The 23,068-nt window shown below is 31.0% G+C and overlaps 1 protein-coding gene across 2 annotated transcripts in view; it reads right to left on the reverse strand.

Annotated features, from left to right (window-relative positions):
- The window catches only part of LOC129912275 (cerebellar degeneration-related protein 2-like), a 122,903-nt gene extending 106,025 nt beyond the window's left edge, over positions 1–16,878 (reverse strand). The window contains exons 1-2 of one of the 2 annotated variants that reach the window (XM_055990469.1): positions 16,671–16,878; positions 15,947–16,577 (exon numbers count right to left, since the gene is read on the reverse strand). In XM_055990469.1, coding sequence (XP_055846444.1) covers positions 15,947–16,019 — 73 coding nt within the window. In that variant the 5' untranslated portion in view covers positions 16,020–16,577; positions 16,671–16,878. Of the gene's footprint in view, positions 1–15,946 lie in introns of both variants that reach the window. The other variant, XM_055990468.1, reaches the window with a different exon arrangement.
- Between the last annotated feature and the right edge of the window lie 6,190 nt (positions 16,879–23,068).

Genomic DNA, 23,068 nt, shown 5'->3' on the forward strand with positions numbered 1-23,068 from the left:
CAAATACCACATTATCAAAATTTTCGGAAACAAACGTCACACATATCATTATCAAATAATAATAATGTACACAAAAACATGTACACAAAATCATATTATAATGTTATCTGTCAAAAGAAGCATCCGTTATCAATTTATTTGTTCAAAAATATAACTTCGTGTGAAAGGTCTCTCTGCACATGTGACCATTTATCAATTCATACGATCAAAGAGACTGTTGCACTTACAAATTAAATCCAGCAATAACTACCACCACATTACTATCACTTTCCAATGAAAATAATAGGTCTTGTCACATTATACTATATCTCTTTTTTGACAAGTGTAATGTGTAAACATCAATAACACTTTGCTTGGTTATAAAAATACCTTGAGCTTGAATATGACTATCAAGGTTTTTATAATCTGTCTACTAGATATGTGTGTTCATTCATAAGATTGCATTGAGAAATTGAAATCCAATAGTAACAATCATTTTGTAGAAAATTATTTATACGTCAAAATATCAAAATGTCATAATTGACAGTTGTATATTTGTCTTACAACTATGTTTGACTTTTGTGGTGCAACAATGTGATTTTTCAAGTTTGAATCTGCTTCTGCAACAGGAACAAATTTTATTTGCCATTAATTAAAATAATTACAAATAATTCATTTTTTTCAAATGAAACCTTGAGATTGAGCCGGTCCGGCCATCTCTAGGTAATATCATATCCATGAAAATCAAGTAAAGACACTGAGATATGATTGACCACTCTTTGTGTGAGTGGTAGAACATGAAAACCTCTATGTGGTTAAAACAAAAACCTGCCAATCCGTCTGCGACGCGATTATTACAGAAAGGAAATAACCACCAAGAGTTGAACCGTTGAAGATGGCGACGCACTTGAGCACCAATCTGATGGAAATCTATCGAAATCGTGAAGTTTTGCGCAAATCGTACTTGAAAGTCAATTTTTTTTTATGCAATTTTTGAGAAAATTGAATATCGATTGCGGTTACAGAGATCTGAATTATGTGATCTTATGGATCGTGATTGAAGCCAAATTCACTTACAAAAATTTACTTCTTGTTGGACGTCGTCGTTTTTCCTCATCGCACTTCCATCAGACCGACTTTGTATGTAGTTCGAAATCGAATATCACAGCTTCTTTGCGCCATTCACCACCGCACACATCGACCGTTGCGCCAGGTGCATATAGTGGCAATGGATTGATCTTAGCCAGAGAGCTCCGTCTAGTGTTTTGTTTTGTGATACATATTTTGTGGCTCAAATGATCGAGTCTCTTGGTTTTATTATAATCTTCGTGCTGAGTGTGGGTGTTAATGAATTGAATTTGCTGCCTCGACCCACCGCAAACGTGGTGACTTTCATGTGCAAGAGTATCACTAACGTGTATAGCTCCCTCTACCTTCCTGTGATATGGGGAGACAGAGTGTGAGTTCGAAAAATTTCGTGTTCGCAAAGGCATTTCGCGATTTATCATTTTGTGGTTGCGCATCGAAATAGCAATAGCTTCTATAGCACTCCTATAGCAATAGCAGATAGAGGTCTGTATAATTACCGGTGTTTGAATAGAAAGGAAAATTACAATTTTCTCGCGTTCGAACAACAAAATGACGCTACATACGGTCGGTGGTGGTATGGATATGGCGGGATAGTTGTCACGTTTGTACGCATGCGCATATGTACCTTTCACATGAAATGATGACGATGGTGGCGGCAGCAGGCTGCAACAGTAGTTATAGTAAACAACCAAAATGTGCACCTATGGAAGGACGCGAGCGAGAAATTCGTAATATAGCTTTGATGATGAAGTTCAAATGTGCATATATATTCCTACCATACATACGGGGGCCGTGATTAAGGAGCCTGATTGTCAATGTGACGTGAGGTTATTTATTGCCTGAGTATTACAGTGTTAGTGCCATGTTGCAATAATAGTTATTTGCACGGAGTGAGAGGGGTCAAAATTAGATAATCATAGACAAAACATGTTGCTGGTAATTTGTGGTAGGTGTTTTATCTAAGAAGACTTCTTGTGTGCGAGACGAGTGTATCGTATTGAATGAAAAACAGCGTGATAGTACTCGATTTCAAGTTTGAAAACAAATTTTGTTTTTTTCCTGTTTCTGGTTTCAGGAAGAGCGATAAAGAAAGTTTTGTTTATTGCATAAGGGAATTTGTATATCTTTTTTCACTTTATAGGGGTCATTTATTTTTAGATTTAGGATTTGATTTCTATATTTACCTACAGCTTTGTTGTACATTTTATCATTTTTCATTTATATTCCACAGCTGCATGTTCAAATAACAATTTTTACTTCCATAATGATCCAGAGAAGCTTCTTATCATGAATAATTGTTCCTATAACAACCTTAGAGGAAACTATTTTCAGTTTTATAACACTGTAAAGAATTAATTTCACACAGCATTTAGAATATTCTATGACAGTTGTCTGCAGAAGGCTTATAAGATTAGACACAAAGATAAAAAACCTAATTAAAAAATAAAAACGTCTAGGTAGCTCTGAAATTTTAATCAACAACCTTATAGAAGCACGAAATTTGTAGGATTTGTATAGTGTGTCTTTAGAGTATTTTTATTACATCCATAAAGACACTTTAAAGTATTTTGAAGAATATTATATGTACATCCTAATAACACTTTGACATCGAAAATTGCCATTGATTGGTCAAATGTCATAAAAATTAAGGTGATATTCAGTGACGTTTTTTGTTGACATTGAGTTACAGTTTTCAGGTTAAGGTTTTGTATATATGTCATATGTGAAAATTATAAAGACAGCAAATGTATGTTTCGAAATAGGAAGTAATAGGAAGGGGCATGAATAGCCAAAATCTTGAGGGAGAAACAATGCAAAAAAAAATGGCCCATACAGTTGTTCTGTTAAGAATTCTTTTTGACAGCTGACAAAAACTAGGTTTGTTCGATTTTCGCTCACCAAATGGACATTTTTCTTTTCTCCTATAAAACAATTTTTAACTTTCGTTCAGTCAGTGATGTTGAAGTAAAATTAAAAAAAAAAAATTATGATACATTTTTGAGAGGAGGATCTATCATTTTGAGATGCACTTTCGCGATACTCTTGGTTGTGCTATTATTTACTTGCAAGGAACAGTATTGAAGAAAATGTCTTCATGATGGAAGCTGGATTTGAACCCAGAACCTTTATCGTGGTGGTTAATCGCACAAACGCACTGGGTATTACAGATGGATAAAGTAACATTATGACATTTTGGAGTTCGCAATGATGTGGTTATCGAACAAGTACCAACTGATCAAATCTACCCGATTCATGGTATCACTCAAACAACTACCTGCAGGTAATCGTGCTCAAACTTGCAGAGTTTACATAACATTGATATTGCAACGGGCTTATCTCAACGTCTGAGGCAAAATACATTAGAATGCAAAACAAAACGCAACACATATGTATAAACTTAACCATTAGCATCAACAACGTTTTGTGCAAATTTACAGGAAACGCCACCTACTATCTTCGATAGCTGCTTTGAGTTTTGACAGACATAAATATCAATTTTTCCTTTCAAACTCTTAGATTTTTTCCATAACAAAAAAAAATTACCACGCGCATTTGCAATCGCACAATAACATGTCAAACAAGATCAGTTTGAAATGTCAAATAATGACAGCCAAGACATAAATGAATATTCAATTAGTATACTACACGCAGATGTATTCACTACCGTCCTACTATATTTGATTTGACCAACACAAATGGTCTTAGGAAGAGACAGGCAGACATTCACGTTTCGGTCATTTGATGTGTTGGCGAAAACAATTTTCAACTTCCTGTCCATATATAACCCCCGCCTAAGAGGTGTTAACCACAGACTCTATATAGTGTTGAACTTTGTTTTGTACAGATATTATGCTAACCCTTTTTGCGAAAGAACCTCCTAATGGTTTTTCCTATTTTGTTCACGGTTATTTGCACGCCCATTGGCTTAAATAAATAGAAGTAAATGTTCAATATAGTTGTTGGCAAGTTGATTAAAGAAGGCCTATTGCAAAATATACACAACATCAAGCTGTTAAGATGTGAAAGTCTATTTTGTCCTAAAGGAAATTAATAACTTAATTTATGGTGAACATAGAGTGCTGAGTTAATATTTGTTCATTTATATTTCATAGCTCCAAGAGACAAGCTTTTAAATTATTTGACTATGTCTTTTGAGGTCTTGAGTAACAAAAAAAACAAAGCAAAACAAAAAGTAAAGTGTACTTACAACTTACTATACACCATCTGGCTATTTGTCCAACTGTCAGAGAGAAGGTATAAATTTGACGTTTCTATTATTTCTCTTATTAAGACATATCAATAGGTATAGTTATTGGTTTTATACTCAAGGTACTGTTTTGACAGGTTTGTTTTATCAACTCTATGTGGGCGAACATTTTTATGTAAGACCCAAAGTACTCGTACCTTTGCGTTGGAAAAACTTGTACTTATGCAAACATAATATGCCATGTAGGTATAAGAACAGTTTTTACAAAAAAGGATATGTGTTAAGTAAAGTTTTGCAATGCGGGTCTTGTGTTCACAATAAGTCATTCATTCATTGTGGGTGTGGGCGATAAGGTGAGAGAAGGCAGTAAGATATTTATAACCACTTTGTTGATTATGTGATATGTTAAAAGGGAAGACAAGAGTGGACAAGCGAGTTTTTATATTTTTAGCATTCTACTTTTTTCTAAATTTTTACATTTTTCTATAGGATATTTGTATTAAATCTTAACTTCCGCCTTTATTCAAATAAGGTATATAATTCCAGAATATACTGAACAAAAGGAACATCGCCTAATAGATTAAGGACAGTCACCATGGTATAATTGATCTATGTTCTTACTTGCTATTTGATAGCTCTTTCTGCTAATGTCAATTACTGTAATCTATTTCAATCTACATAAATGTATATTAATTCTATAAGAATTTCATATAAAAAAGAGTTGAATTTATTATTTAGCAGATGACATCATAAAATCTATAGCTATGTCTTTTTGTTTTTGTGACTTTGTGCTTGTCATCTGTATATTTAAATTTTCTTTAAGAGTTTTTTTTTTTCCTTTTTTAGTTCAGAACAGAGCCTAAACTGTCAAACAAAAAATTTTATTTCTTTTTTACCTCTGAATATTTAGAGCTTCAAATATGTGTTTCCTTTTTCGTTCTGAAGAGCACAATCGATGGGCTCAGAATAAAATAACTGAGCAGACCGAGTTGAATGCTGAACACAAGCATTTGACAAGTGATATTGAAATAAAATCTCAAACAATTAAAATAATGGCGCAATATTGCAGTACGCGTTCTAGTTTTTTTTTTAAATTAATTTAAGTTTAAAATTTTATTTCTTGTTTCTGTAGAAGAAATTGACAGGTAAATAGACAAATGTTTAGGTGTGTTTTAAAAATAGTTCTGAGCGCTTAGAACAAGCTTTGTTCACTGCTCAGAGCTTGCTGAAAATGTTTAGACTCTAAACTAAAAAAGAAAAACGCCTAATGAAGTTTCCATAGATTAAACACATGAAAGTCTGCAATCTTGGTAATTGTTTATCTATGGTTGTGTGTTGTATTTGTGGCTTTCCATAGATAATACATTCAAGTATGCCTGCCTTTAATCTGTAAGGCGGTGTTCACATTCGATTTATAATGCACGTGACGTCATCAAAATGGCGGGTGTATATTACCTTGTATTCTGTATATCGTTAACTAGCAAAAATTGTTAGTAACCGTCAAGTTGTATAATATATTTCTTATCTAACAACTTGTGCAACATATACCCAACCCCATATGAATGTAAAAAAAAAAAAACTGAAAGTCAATCTATTTAAGACTTACATTTTCTTTTAATCAATTCATTAGCACTACGATAATCTCTTAAAAAGGATTTGAACCGCTTTAAATCTCCAAAAGGAATGCTGTCGTTGAGTGATTCATTAAAAATGATGATCGCACATAGCAAAAAAAAAAGAGAGTAGTTGTTAGACACGTTGATGATGATGACTTCACTTGCAAACATCTACATCAACTTCGAGTCCGTTGAGATTCATTCACACAATTATCCATTCGTATGCTATAAACGTAAACACCTTGTTTACCAAATGAATTCATTAGCTCATCGATTGATTGCTCATGAAAGGCAATCGGTAGCTTACCTGTATTTTTTTTTCTCTGTAGGTATATTGTTTAAAGCTTGTCAGTTATATGTACTGACTTTATAAGAATATTGTTTTATTCCAAAGAAGTACATCAGGGGCTAACAATTAAACCATTAGAACCTTCATAGGCTGGTGACATTTAGTTTGAATTTGATTGAATCTATATGCAAATAAAACTATATGGCAAACTAATTTGAATAAAAATTATATTCCTGGAAAATTTGGCTAAAGTTTGTTTAAAGTCATAAAACCTTTTTTTCTACTCTCTTTATAAGGTTCCTAGTTTTGAAGTCTCGGAAAAGGCACACTAAACTGAAGTGTTAATGCACAGCAATTTACAAGTAAATACTATTTTTCGAAATAAAACAATAAGTGCTACCTATAAAATTGTTATTCTTGAAAGTATAATACATTCGATACAACGTAGTTGGTACAGTATAAAGTCGATACAATACACATTACAAAAGTATTAATGGGCATTAGATTTGATTCATCATAGATAACGTAATGATGGACATGGGCTGGGCATTGTTTCTGTAATTACGAACACTGCTATGAAATGCTTACATCAAAGTCATTGACCTAATGCAGAGAAGCTGGAATCTCTTGTTGTTCTTTATTATGGGAATATGAACTATTACCTAACTCAAAAGCATCTTTTAAAAAATTTGTTTCGATTTCTTAATTCCTTCTTTGAAATCGGTTTTAAATTCTGTTATTAGTGTTTTCCTGTAAAGCTATTTTAAGGTGATGAGCAGTGGCGTATTGAGGGGGGGGGGGGGGTCAGGGGGCTCAAGCCCCCCCCCCAAGCCTCCAAAATCATGTTACTATTTAGCTGATTTCACCATAATCTACATGAATAACTGAAACTTCTTCGTAAATCGTAGAGATTTAGAGGCAGCTCAAATGATCGAGCCCCCTCCAAATTCTAAAATGGTTGTTTGTGTTTGTTTGAGTAAGTGCCTTAGTTGACGTTGAGGGTTGGGATTTTCAGGATTTTAGTCCAATTCAGAATTCTTCAAATAATTTGTTTGGTATTTTGACGTCGATTTACATCACCGTTAAATTTTGCAAAGCTTCTTATGCAATCACGTCGTATTTTATTGTCTTGAGTATATTACTTTTTTTCAAAAGTAATATTTTTCTCAAAGATATTGGAAATACAAATTTTTTAAATTAAATTATCCCACGCCTCTTTCCCCCCCAGATACCGCACGCGCTGGGGTCCATTTACACCGAGTATGGTGGCACTTGCGGTGGCTAGTCATATCGGCACTTAAATTAGAGTTTTTTGAAGAAAAAAAATAAACACGAGATAAGAGCGGGGCTGCTTATTACAAGCAGATACAAAATATAAAAATAAATATGTAACTATATGGGAGCATGGGGAAACATACAACCATATAGAAAAAAAATTAAAATAAAGTATTAAATAAAGTTAAAATTTAAAAATAAGTAAAAAAATTAAAAAAGTGTAGAAAAAAAAACAATAAATAAAATAAAAAAGCATGCTTAAGCACTTGTTAGATCAGTAAAAAAAATAAAAAGTTCAGTTTCAGTTTCTCTTTTACTATTTCACTATTTACTAATCTTTACTAATCTTTAGGTCCAAGAGGGCTATGAAATACCATATAGTAGGTTTTTTTGTGTGATCTTGCTGTTATTACAATCAAAAATATTACAATTTTTATTAACATTCCTTAACATTCTCGTAATCGGTTCATTTTTGCCATAATCAGTTCTATGAAGAGCTTGATGAAATTGCGGGGTCGTTCTGAGAGAATAGGAACTTACGTTAAAACTAATTTGCTCAAGGAGGGTGGAGTTTTCAATTACATTACATAAAATTTGGTGTATGAAAATAACATCGGCAACTTCGCGACGTTTTTCTAAAGATTGTAAGTTAATGAGTTGCAAACGTTCTTGATAAGGGGGCAAGTTGAAATTATCAACCCACGGAAGTCCTCTTAAGGCAAAACGGAGGAATCTACGCTGTACTGCTTCAATTCTCTTGATGTGGACTTGGTGATAAGGGGACCAGACTTGGCTAGCATATTCAAGTAAAGGCCTCACAAACGTGGTATAAAGTGATTTCGTAACGTAAGGGTCAGAAAACTCTTTAGACCAGCGCTTGACGAAACCTAAAGCAGAATTAGCCCTAGATATAATATTGTCATAGTGGGATCTGAAGTTAAGTTCATTATCACAAATTACACCCAAATCCTTAATGGTTGTTACTCTTGAAACAATACATTCATTGATAAAATAGTCACGTGGTGGAGGACGGAGTCGTTTGCGGGAATATGTGATTGCTTGGCATTTTTCAACATTAAGATCTAAGTTATTTTTCTGACACCAAACAAAGAAATTGTCTAAATCAATTTGCAAAAGCAAAGGGTCGTTTGACGATGAAATTGTCCTAAAGATTTTCATATCATCTGCGTACGTAGAGACTTCACAATGCTGAATGACTGATTCTACGTCATTGATTGTCAAAATAAAAATTATGGGGCCTAAATGACTTCCTTGTGGGACGCCCGACTTTGCAATAAATGGATCTGAGATTGAAGATCTAAAAAGTACTTGATATTTACGATTATAAAGGTATGAATTCATCCATTGAATAAAACCAGGAGGAAATCCTAGAGCTTTAAGTTTAAACGATATAATTTTATGTGATATTCTATCAAACGCCTTGCTAAAGTCTGTAGCAATGACATCAACTTCGTTTTTATTTTCTAATGATTTCAAAGTGTACGATACAAACTCGGTTAAATTAGTGGTCGTAGATTTGCCTTTCAGAAAACCGTGTTGTCTGGCTGAAAACAATGATTTACAATTAAAATATAGTGTGTCGAAGATAATACTTTCAAAAAGTTTTGGGATGCACGATAATTTGGCAATTGGTCTATAGTTAGCAATATCACTTTTGCATCCCTTTTTGTGAATAGGGATGATGAATGAATCCTTCCAGATTGATGGAAAAAACCCTAGAGTTATGGATTTTTGAAACAGAGTGGCAATAGGTGAGGCTAAATGGGCTACACAATTTTTTAGTACAATCGCGGGCAAGCCATCAGGACCCGATGAGAAATCATTCTTAAGTTTATGAATTTTTTGTATCACGTCTTCAACAGTAATATTAATTGATACTAAAGATGTTTGGTTACAGTTATTCATGTAGGTGAAGTAGTTACTATCAGGCACAAAGTTACTATCAGAAAACGCAAGGCTGAAAAAATTGGCAAATAAATTAGTTATAACTTTAGAATCACTAGAAGAGTGATTTAAATAATTTAAGGTATTAGGATAACCGTCTGACTTTCTTTTTAGATTAATAAATTGCCAAAAACGCTTAGGGTTTGAAATTAAATCAAATTGCATTTGATTGATGTAGTCATCGTAGAGAAGTTTTGAAAGGCTCGAAAATTCATTGCTTACATCCATATAAAGAGAAAAATCCATGTCTGATCTAGATCTTAAACATTTCTTCCATAGAGCGTTTCGGGAGTTGCGTAGAGAACGAAGCTCCTTTGAATACCATGGGGGTGAAGAAGACATATTTTTCTTTTGTGAATATGGTACTGACTGGTAAAAACATTCGAAAATGGCTACGTAAAAATTGGTGGTTAAACTATCAATACTATCGTTGACACTATTTAAAATAAGATCAAAATTTATATTACTTAGAAGCTCATTCAGTTTGTTAAAATTAGCCTTCCGGAAATTAAAACAATATTGTTTTTCAGACTCTACTTCTGAGTTACAATGTTCATAGGCGAAGCTTAAGCATAGTGGTGGATGATACAGGTCAATAGTTGAGAGAATAAGGCTACTTTCCTTTACGATGCAGTTATGAGCATCATTGGAGAAGATCAGATCAAGTTGCCTATTCAAGTTATTTTTTATATCGCTAATCTGAAGTAAGCCGCAATCAGACAGATTATCAGTGAATAAAGTTTCTTTTTCGGTTGTTGCGTTAGTTGCAATAAAATGTGAGTCATCATCGGACTTTGACCACGACAGATTAGGAAGATTAAAATCACCTAGGACCAATAAGTTATCATGAACTTCAATAGTGTCATCCAAGAAGTCAACTGCATTAATGAGATTTTGATAAGTTTCGATGGGGCTGCAAGGTCGCAAATAGCAGCACATAATATAAATGTTTTTTCGCATAAGTTTAATTTTTACACAAATCATTTCAATGTTTTCGGTATTAGGAATTTCAATCAGAGAACTGTCGTAACTAGTGTTAACAGCAATAAGAACCCCTCTTCCAGACCTATTCCCTAATTCTAACTGACCATCTTTACGGTAAACATTATAGTCTGATGAAAAAAATTCATTACTATTAAAATCATTAGTTAAATTAGTTTCGCTTAAAGCAAAAACATCAAAAGGAAGCTCTTGCGACTTTAAGAATACATCAGAAGCTTTGGAGCGGAGTCCCCTTACATTTTGATAATAAAGGGACAAGCATATTAGTTTTTTGGAGCTGCATTTAAATTGATTTTTGACCCTTGTGTGTTTTTGTTTACAAATTCTTGAATAAATGTGTTATCAGGCCATGATGAAGGGTGCATCAACAAATTAAACATAGGTTCGGGAACTGAAACTTTAAATGATGCTACTCTTCCACTAGACCTAGTAATGTTTTTACATTTCACTAAGTTTAGGTCATTAGAAACGTTATTTTTAATAAGGACAGACTTAATGTGATCTAAAATGTCTGTATGAGATGTTGAAATATCAAATTTAGAGATAAATATATTTTTGGGACAGGGTACAACTCTAGGTTGAAATATGTTTACTGGAGAATTAGTATTAGCAATAGGCAAAGTGATGTTAGTTGGGTTTTGAGTTTGAATTGAGTTTACATTGATGTTATTATTAGATAAACTTTCAGTGTTTATTGTAAGATTATTGTTGTGAACATGAAACTGCATTTCTTCCTGAATAGACATTGAAACAGGGTTTTCAAGAGCATTGACCGAAGTTTGGTTGGTAGTGGGAATCGTGGAATTAGAAATTTCAATATTGATCAATTTATTTAAACTATCTTTGGTACTTTTTAACTCATTCTCCAAAGCTGCGAAATGATTGTTGCTTTCATCAAAATTATTATTGCTTATTGTTAATAAATTCTCAACTTCATTTGAAAGTTTGAGAACGGATTCAGAAATTTTGTTATTAGTTGAGTTATTAAATGTATTGTGATTATTAATATTTTTATTAATCAAAGTCAAATTTTCATCAATTTTTATTAAAAGCCGCGAATTTTTTAAATTTTCTGAATTAATTTTATTAATTTTACTATCCAATACCTCATTAAGGGTATTGTCTAAGTTATTTAACGATTTAACAACTTTGGAGTGGTTTTTATCACTGCTAAGAGTGTTAAGTGATACAGCTCTACTATTGGAATCTATAACTTTTTCTATTTTATCTAAATTACCTTCCAGATCAATAAAATGTTTAAAAAGCAATTCAACTTTGTTTTCCAGGCTGAAGAATCTTTCTGAGTTATTATCCACTACAGATTTTACCATGTCTACATTATTTGTTACACTAGCGAGATTAGTATTTAAATTTTGTAGTTGTAAAGAAATATTTGAACTTTTGCAGTGATTACACAAGAGTGAAAACTTTTGCAGAGCGATCGTTTGCATTCTTGTGAGTCTATCAGAAGCCTCAGTTATTATTGAATTACAAAAAAAACACCTTATTAAATCCATATTGTATGAGAAAAAAAAAAAAAAAAATATAGAGAAAAAAAAAAAAGCTTAAAAACAATCAAAAATGGCAGGTGGTAACCCTAGATTTGTTTATGTCACTATGTATGTATGTATACAAGAGAACCAACAAGATCACACAAAAACACAACACGGGAAAAAAATATTAACTATTAATTTTGATGAAAAAGCAGGCAATTGAAAAATTAAAATACTAACTATTATTTTATTAAAAATTTATAACTATATATTATTTATTTAAAAAATCACTCACCCCAGAATTATTAAAAGGCACAAAATTATTTAACACAAAAATAAAACAAATAACATTATTGAGGCAAGAGAAAAGAAAAAAAAAGAGAATAAAAAATATTTAGTAGGTACTAAAAAGAAAAGAGAGTGATGGATAGTATATGGTTAGATGTTTGACACTGTAAAAAGCAAGAAGAAGAGACAAATAAGAGAAAATGGAATTTAGCTTTACGGGGAAGTAAACACCATGTATATGATACAGAACTAAATGGACACAAATATAGATTAGATTTTTTTTTTTATATATATTTTTTTTATATATTTTAACTTTTATATTACTTGTGTATTCTATTCTATTTTAACAAAGAAACATAATTAAATTAAAAAACACAATAAGAAATACACTGTCTAAACACAAAACATAAATTTAAAAGAGGAAACAAAAATTATTATATATAAAATAATTGTTTAGACATTAAATGAAAACAAAAAAAAAAATTTAAGAAAGAGATTAGCACAGGCACTAAGAAAAAGACAACTTCACAGGGAGAGAGAGAAACTGAAACTCAATATCTTAGTGATCAACATAACTAATGGTTTATTTAAGCAAATTCCAGTTTGTGCTTTTGATTTGTATTAAAAAAGGAACATTTTATTAAAAAATATATATTTCGGATTAAACATCAAAAGAATTTCATTGAAAATTAGTTTTTGAGACTTTTACGTTCTGCATTTCACTTTTTGAGCATTCACTTTCGTTGCCGATAGTGAAATTTGGTGTTCTACATTTTTTCACTCATTTAGATTTTCTGATCGAATTCAATTCGCTTTGTTTCTGCTCGTGAACTTGGTATTTTTTTCAATGAATCTCCAATTTTTGGACAAAATATTATCAAAACTTATATTTTTATTGTTTTGTAATGTTTATTTGTTGTTAATTTTATACAAAATACATAAAACACATGAGGCATGAAATATCATAATTCATCACTGCCTCTGTGTTTGCAACCTCATGCGCTTTACACTTTATCTAAATCATTTTTCTTTGAAAATTTGCAATAATATCGCCCATGTTCTGCATTTCACTTACATATTTCATATGTCTCGCAAAATGTGACTTCTTATTTTTTTCTTTTAAATTCTGCTTTTTTCCAATAAAGTTGCCAATAAAATTGCATCCATGTTCAAAGTAGCAGTAATTTAACTTTACAAACAAAATAAAAATGGATGATCCTTCAGTTTTGACAGTTCGAAGCATTTTCGAAGTTTTCGAAATCGATCGAAGGTCAATTTCACGTGAAATTGAAAAGTGATGCCAGTTCACTTTCGGTCGAATTGTGGAATTATATTATTATTTTTTTTTATAAGATTACACCTTGCTGTTTGTGTAAAATGTTTGGGATACAAGAACTTGGAAAAATAGCTACTTTGAATGTGAAAGGAGGAGACAGTTGTACGAAGTTGTCGGGAGCAGTAAAATGCTACTATACGACTTTCAGTACCGCAGCACAGCGCTTTCCTCTCGATGAAAGATGAATAAAAAAGGAGACAAATTTGTAGTAAATTTACCTTATCAAAAATTTTTGAAAAATTTAAAAACTAGTGAAAAAACTATGTAGTACCTTTGAGTTATAAGTTTTGTAAACCTTTACCCATCCTCGCCCCATCCCACTCTCCCACGAAAAAACACCCTTCAATCCACATTTGTTATGCATAAACAGAGAAAAAAAGACCACATAAAATAGATTTCAGATTTCTCTATGGTTTTCATTCAAGGAGGAAACCTTATGAAAATAATCGGGGTTTCCTTATTGTTTTAAAATCTGCACTTGTAAACCCTGAAGAAAAAAAAAAACGACGACGAATTGAAATAAAGACTTTAAATCATTGGTCGCATACCTTAACACCTGAACCAACCTACTATAAAAATATTTATTATTATAATTATAATTTATTATCTAGTAATTAAAATTACAAGGTAATAAATAAAAAACAGAAGAGAGCCTTGCTGCGAAGACTATTAGCTCTGATTTTAATAAGATTTCCTTATAAAACATATAGGCACTAAAACAAGAAGCCAATCTGTTAGTTTTAAGGTGGTCATATTTTTCTCTGTGCATCACCCAAAGTTATGTTAAGTCTTCAGGAGTTTAAATTTCAATTCAAGTATTTTTAAAAATAGTGCTGCTGGTTTGAATTAAAGCATGTTTTTCAACAAAAGTTTTTAAGGTCCAGTTTGTTGGTGCTGAAGAGTTAATTCACTAAGAAGCATTTTTTTTAGTAGAAAATACCTAAATCCAGAAGTTTTCAACAAACTTACAATAAAAAAGAAACTCAAGAAGTTAATTCAAATAATCCAAAATCAACGAGTTCCAAAATTAGTGGGTCAACTAGCTTTTTGCTGTTGAAAAACAGCTCATATTACATCCAATCATATTACGAGTTCCAAAATTAGTGGGTCAACTAGCTTTTTGCTGTTGAAAAACAGCTCATATTACATCTGTGACTCCATCTTAAATATTGTTCGACCAAAAACGTATCCCTTTTCCACGACAATTTGAAACTTCTTTTGTTGATTTGTGGTCAGAGATGGCAAAAATTGGATTTTTTTTGATTTCCTACATTTGTTACGTCTACTACATAAATGAGGTAGTTAACGTAGTTTAATGTAGTTAACGTAATTAAATGTAGCAGACGTAGCGCTAGACGTCAAAATGTAGTTTGAAATGCCAATTTTACCACCAAATTGTCAAAGTCTTATTCAAATCGAAATACATAGCTGTGATAGTGTAAATTTGAATAGAATATTTGAAACCAGATGGACTTGGGGTGGTTTCTTTGAAAAGGTTTTACTTTACGAAACCAAATTCTCACGAAAACACAGCTATTTATTTTTTAATATTTTTGAAATATAACGTTTTTTATGTAGTTATTGCACGTAGCAAATGTAGGTAGTACATGAAACAAATCAAGCGAGTAGTTTATTCGATTAACTACGCGTAGTTAACCGAGTAGATTACCTGACGTAATCTACTCTGCCATCTCTGTTTGTGGTGTAATTGTTTTAAGTTGTTTGGTTTATAATTTTGGGTACCTACTGAACTCAAACTTGTAGCTGTACAACTAAATTATGCACAATAAATATGAACAATTATGAGTTAATTTTTTTCTTGCAATAATGGGTTATGCTGAAAAAAAATAAAAACTACCAACAGTTTAATTTCTACTTAATTTTTTGTACGACTTATCGTATTAAAAATCCAAATAATAGTCCTTTTTGAAAAAAAAAATAATTTTTACAAAAATCTGTTTGTATCCACAAAAAATTAGCTTTTGAATTATTTAAATGTCAAAATATTATTAGGGATATCACCCCCGACTCTCTTAAAGTCATGAGGTTATGACGACAATTTGAATAAATACAACACTTATAATTATTTTATTTTCATAAATCATAACTTTTTGCTAATCACCTGCAACGCTTTTATGCGGCAATTTAGTTAAATTATTATAATTATAGATTCCATTTAACCCCAATAATAGACATGCAAGATCTATTACACATAGCCTAAGGCGCGCGCATTATTAAATGTTATAATACCTTTTGAAAAACCATAACGTCAGACATTTAAAATATTTACCATAACAACATTTATCAAATTGGCGAATATTTTGCAAAAAACAAATCAAATTCTAAAAGGAATTTAAAAAGGATCTGTTTCTTTACTGAAAATATATGTATTTAAAAATAACAAACCTGTTTTGGTCCATTGGTCATAGTCTTGATATAGGATACTCCAGTCAAATGACAGCTCTTTATGGGTAGCCATGTTTGATTGCTGATAATAAATGATATCTTTTTGTAGGTGTATATGTATTGAAGAACTGCAATATATTACAGTTGTAACACTGTTTTATATATGGCACAATGCAAAATAAACCCAATTTTTTAGGTTATATAAATGCTCTTTTAAAGAATTCACTAATACTAAGGTACTATATTTTTATGAGTAGTTGCGTCTATACACACAATCAATAATAATTATATTTTCTACCGTTAATTTAAGTTGAATTTATACTTAAATATAATTAAAAGACAGAGCTTTTGGTTTTTTATTTAAATACATAACTGTTAACGCTTTAAAAACCGCTGCACTTAAATATGTTAATTCTTGTATTTTTTACAGAATTTTAGTGATCATTTGCGAGAAAAAAATGCCCCAATTAAGATTTTTTCTTTTAATTTTTTTAATCCTGATTACAAATCAAATACGAAACAAACACACACGGACAAGCACACACAACAAAAAAAATGTAGGAGCCACAAAAGATCTCCTTAATCGTCACTGTCAGTATTCCGAAAAACCAATTCAAAAAATTTGCATCTACTGCAACGAATTAAAAAAAAAAAAAAACATAAAAAAAAACGATTCACAATCTGCAGTAAAATAAAGAATAATTCATTGAAAACGACGACGCACTCATAGAAACAACGATGACAGCAACGACGACGGTTAAAAAAAGCTTGACCCTAGTCCCCCCGATTGATCGCAATCACTGCTGTGGCTATAGCTCAGAGCTTAAACGAACCACCTCGCGCGCAACATCTAAAACAAACACAATATACCAATAACAACAACAAAAATAACAACCACCTCAAGCCCACCAAGTCTTTAGTTTCAAGTCTTGTATGCCTTCGTGTGCTTATAGCGGCATTATCGAAGCTCTCACATGTGGAATCCATCACCTAACGTTTCTCCCGCTATAATATTATAGAGTCTTGTATACGCGCATTCCTAATATCTTAAACGACAGCGCCATCTGTATTGTTATGTTTGAGATCAAGAGGCTTGCGGGAAAGAATTCAAACTTTCCACTCTCATCAAAAGACTGATCGTGTGTATGAAATGGTGTTGGTATATGGAATAAACTGAAGAGAGCAAAAGCGGATTATTTGTATAAACGCTCAGAAGCAAAAAAAAAAAAAAAAAAACAACAACAACTTGTTGGTCATACAAAAAAAGAAAAAAAAAAATAACCGCTGTAAAGAATGAGAATGCGAAACTAATATTATTTGTGCATTTTTATTTTACCGGGCGCGGCGGTGGCGAGAGAAGAGAAGCACCCGGACTCAAGTCTTGAAAGGTGCTCATGTGTGGAGGCGTACAACATAACATCGACTTGGTTTGCGGAGGAACACTCAAGAGTGCCTCTGTACAACATACGACTAGACCAAATAACGACTTTGACAAAGCTTTGAAATATAAACTAGACACTCTTAGAGCTACTGTCATTAATCAAAGTTCAATCAATCCGATGTCTATAAAGCTATAAAAACTCGATGTGACCTTTATTTCATTTTATCAATGAAAAAACCTGTCTGAGGGTTATCATAGATCTTTCCGAAAATACCTCAGGGAATACCAATGTGATAGAAACTGTAAAAAAAAATCAAGTTTTTTTCAGCCTACTCGTTTAGACCTCACTTTATGAGTAGAACGAAAATAATATAATACTTGTCCATTTTTATTCTTGGACACTCTTCCAGAGAACTCTTAAAATGATTGAAAATATTGTTGTTTTTTTTTTTTTTTTGGTTTGGCTTGGCTTGGAAACAAGCATGAAGGAATGTTACCTGGATTCATAATAATCGAAAAGGTGTGCCATAATGCAAAGAGGAAACCTTTAGCTAGGTTTGGTTTGGTGTAATAGCAAGCAAAAATCCAGGGATCGTGGTTAGTTATATGAATAATAAAAAAAATAATATAAGAAGAGTGTTAAAGGTACTTAGAATGTATGAAAATTTTTTTTTAATCACGTACACTGAAAGAAAACAATTAAATCAAGATAAAAAATTTCTTTATTTGATTTTGAGTCCGACTAATGTAATCTTTAAAAAATGTAGATAGTCTTTTCTGAGAGTTTTTTTAAAAAAAACTTCTTTGAGTGACTAACTTTTTATGGAATTCTACCTGCGGCACTATTCCCACAAAAACAAAAAATTGACAACCACAATAAAAGACAGAAAATAAATTTGCATGAATAAAACAGCAACATTTTTAACTTGTTTACTTGACTTATATGAACAGTGCTGAAAGTAAAGTCTACTAGTAGTCAGTCGTTGTCTGTTTTTGAAGTTATTTCTCCAAGTGTAAGACACATTTTTTTGTGCATGATAAATGAGGCTCAAAAGAACGTGTTTTATTTTTTGTAATTTTTTTTTATTACTTTACTATTGTTTCTGGATTCTTTTTCTCTGGATTAAAGAAATAAATTATTATTATGGATTACAAAGCATAAAAATATTTTTTATACTTGACGATCTTACTTTACATTTATGAACGTTAAAGACTACTTGTTGTATTTATTTTAATAAAAGTCAACTTTTGCAAAGTCAACCAACTCTCAGTAAGTTAAGTCACAATTATCAACAGTTTAACTCTCAAATTGACAGGCACTCTTAGGGTTTGCTTGATTTTAACTTGCTCAAAAGGGCCAAGTATTGATTTCATGTGAAATAAAAATTTCGATTTTTTAATCATAACCAATATTACGATGATGTAGTTGAAATCCAAAAAACTGGTTTTCATCATGACATTCGTCGGTCTGTTCGTCCATCTTAAAGCTCTGATATGACAACTCTCAAATGAACAAGCTCTCCTAGTGATAAGATCAGTGAGGGGCATTTTTGAAGAAAAAATAGTACGTATACGTCGCAGTGACCTAAGTATTGTATTTATTATACTTTATACTTTCAGTTATTGTACTTATGTATAAAACTTCCACGAAGAACCAACAATTTTTGTCCAATAAATTTATATTTGTGGAAATTAAATAACATTTTAACAGATCTTTTAGATAGAAAAATCAGTAGAATCTTGTTCGGAAAACTAGGTACCTGCGGTAAACAATTATTTTCTTTTCATTCAGATAAAAAAAATTAATTCTTAGCATAGTTTGAACATATTTACCAAGTTTAAATTCTTAATATTTGTTGGAAACTCCATATACTTTTCGATTTTTTTATCAGTCTCTTAAAAAAACTTGATTTTTAAACCAAACGACAGTTTATCAAATATCAATACATAATTTTGTAGAAAACTGAACGCTCAATAAAATACGCCTTTTATTTTTTCATTATCCTGTTCTTTTTTTTGTTCCGTGCTGTTATGATCTCGATGTTAAGGCTAAGAGGAACTCTACCTTGCACCTGCTTTTACACCAGTGATCTACCCGTGGTGTTTAAACATTCAAAATATATTCAAGATAAAAGTTTGAAAAACTTATTTAAAAATGTATTGATTAAAATTGAAAAAATTTGGCGAAAATCATCAAACCTAATAGTATAAATACAAATGGAATCCATAAATACATAATAAATCACGAAATATAAAGATCTAAAAAAAATCTCGAATACATTATTTTTTGAGACAATGTTTCCATTTGTTCGCGCTTTATAGAAAAATGATTTTATTTTTTACCAGCAAACGAAAATCGTGACTAATTCATTATTCATTGAACTATAAATTTAGCGCAAGTCTTCGAATTTTGCTTAGTCAAAAATATTGAGGCTGAATATTTTTTGTAGTTACATATTTTTTCTCTTCTTCCAACATAAAACGAAATCTTTTTGAAAAGGGCAACAAATACTATCTTTAAATCATTGCATTTAAACTTTTATGCTTTGATTATATCTTTAACCTAAAACTTAAAAAACCGAATTAAGAACATCGGTACTTTCTATCTTTTTAAGCAGTAACTAAAGAAGGCCAAACCTTTGACATAAAGTGTTTAAAATTTTAACTATACCGGGATTTACTTTCCCAAATCTAAATGAAAAATTTTTGTTTCTGTTATCAAAAAGTTAAATTCCCTATCGGTAGATCTGAGGGGACTTCCAGGCACTAAACAATTCGAAAGGGTTCTGTTTATGCATTTTGTTAATACTTAAATTTTAATTTTGTATTTTTTTTTTTGTTATTAGTCATAATAATTTTTACGTATAAAAACCTCTATTCAATATACCTTTTCTCAAATTAAAATGTAGATAAATGGTCTCAAAGGAAAGCAGCTAATATTAAACAAAAATTAAAAAAAGATTATAATATAAAACATGAATTTCTATTCAAAAATGTATAAAAAATCTGTAAATTTAGGGTCACTGAGGTGTATACGTACTTTTTTTTAGAAATACGCCCTTAACGTTTTACGATCTGACAAAAACTACTATGAGCTTTGTATGTAACTATCATGACGAAAATCCCTACATTCTTGCAATATTGATGAGGTGTTAGTACGTGAACATTGGTTATTTGTGAGCTCGTTGCCTCCAAAAGTGTATTGTTTTTAAATAAATTATGAAAATAACAAAATAAATTAAGAAAATAGACAGCAGACAGCACCAGCTTTTTGATAACTTTGGTACATTGTGACGGATTTAAAGTTTTTATAGATAAAAAATACATATATCATCGCTGAATATAAAGTATTTATTTCAAAAATGAAATTGAAAGAAAATTGTTCATTAAGGGGGGAAATCCCTCTGGATAACAGCTTTTTCAATGTTGTTTTTGGAAAACTGAAACCATTTATTGAAATTTGGAAAAGTATATGATATTATTGACATTATGAAGTATTGATACAATTTTTTTGAAGTACAAAAAATAACAAAATGGCGGCACTACAGCTCTTTAAAGTTCACGCCTCGAGTTTGCGCCGTGCAATGCCCAGGTCCAGAAAATTATTTATAATCAAAAAACAATTTTTTTTCCAATAAAATATATTTATACGCATCGCATGAACCTAAATTTTGTAAAAAAGAGTGTAAAATAAAAATTAGATACGAAAAAAAAAACGAAAAAACACAATGCTTTCTTATAAACAAATTGTTAAAAAAAATATTTATTGTAAAAATTTTATTGAACTTTTAGGTTCATGCAATGGTCAATAAATTAAAGAGTAATTTGCCTTTTATTTCAAGTCGATAGCTTCATTAGTTTTTGAGTTACGTTGCACTGCGCGGAAAAAGCGTTTAAAGTTTTTGTTTTCGTACTGTAGTAGGTTCGGAGGGCATGGGTTTCGGGGCTATCTAGGGGCTTTTGGGGCTTCATTTAAGGCTTAGACCACTGAAAATAGTTTCCTCGGTTGATAAATGAATTTATTAGGCAAACAAAATTTAATGCAAAAAGAAAAATTTCCAGAGAGATTTCCCCCCTTAAGATAATTTCTTTTAGTGTTCAGTTTGTGCAAACGAAACCTTTTAAAAATGTTTACATTTTTTTCAACAAAATCCTATCCTACTGATTTTTCATCACAGTAAATTTTTCAAGTAAAGTTACTAAAAGAATATTTTTTAACAAATTATCCCAGCTTAACTGCTTGAATATCTGATTTACTGATGAGTGAGTAATAATAATTTCCGAAAAGAATTTAGCTTCACAAAATGACGAATGCACGAAGGTGAATAAAGAGGAAGAACGAAATAATAACAAGCAAAAAAAAAATAAACAAACACGCGTTATGTTATTTACATGTGTATGTTTTTCACATACAAAAAAATGTCTGAATGCTTAAATTAAGCTTAGCTTGTGGCGTTGGTATTGTTCCAAAAAAAATAAATGGCTTAGGTTTAATTTTAACGGTTTACAATAAAATTTATTCAATTTAAATTGATATAAGTATGCGATATCATTAAATATCTAGGTGTTGACTAAATTCTTTGATCAAAATCTTTTAATAATAGCTATTAATTTTTTGAATACAAAAAGAAATTCGTTTTATGTGTCGAATTCGCACAGTGTTGAATTCAAATGATTTATGACACATGATACATATTATTAATGTCAAGGTTAAAGTGACCTCAAAAATTTTTTTAAAAAATAAAACAATGACAATTTGGCATAAATAAATGCAAGTTTTCTTAAAATATTTAACTTCTGGGAAATTAGAAGTTCAAATTTATCATTCATTGTTCCATTTTCAAAGTTATTTACTTGCCGGTGTTTTTTATTTCATTTTGTATATTGTTCGTATAGTGGAAAATTTAACTTTATTCAATAATTAAAATTTACTTAGATAGCGGATTAAGCAATTTTTTTCAGTTGAAAAAAGGGGAAGGTATAGAAAGAGTTTGTTTTTAAAATCGAACCTAATCAAAAAACGCCACAAACGTTATTTTAGCAACGCTTCTAAGAACATAAAAAGTAATTTACTGAATTTGTTACTCCGAAATTCTATGCGATTTTTCGGGTCAAAGAATTTAATTTTGCAGATTTTTTAAAGTTTGTTCATAATATTTATGATAATACTCCATAGTTGAGAAAGAGTCTGAGTAAACAAACCAAAATTATGTCATATTTTTTCTCTCTCGGAAATGACGATTTTTGAAATTTTTTTTACTAGATTTTTATACAAGAAAAAGTATTATAGTTATAGCAACATTATAGTGTTTTTACGGAGAATTTTTATTGCACCTATAAAGGCACTATAATTATACTACTGATGATTACAAAAAGAGCAATCAGGTAATCTTTTGGTGTTGATTTCTAATCGTTATGTGGTATCCCAACTATCAATTTTGTTTCCGAAATCAACAGTAAACGCTGATATAATTCTTTTTGAGATATTCTTTGCAGTTCTGCATTTTTATCGGATCTTCAATTATACTGCTTTGAGGTATAATAGGAATGAAAGAAGTCGCAATTACAACAACTTCTGTAAAATGTAATCTCGCAGGTAATAGCTTTTATAGAGGTTGTATAGAGGCTTGCTTCAAAAAAAAAAAAATTGCAGAAAAAATATTGTTAAAGAAACCTAACCGAAGAAAGCTTGTTTTTCAGTAAGTTTCGGCTAATAAACATACAGAAGTACCAAGGTGAAG

This window comes from Episyrphus balteatus, chromosome 2, assembly GCF_945859705.1.
Source record: "Episyrphus balteatus chromosome 2, idEpiBalt1.1, whole genome shotgun sequence".
In the NCBI taxonomy this organism is placed as follows: domain Eukaryota; kingdom Metazoa; phylum Arthropoda; class Insecta; order Diptera; family Syrphidae; genus Episyrphus; species Episyrphus balteatus.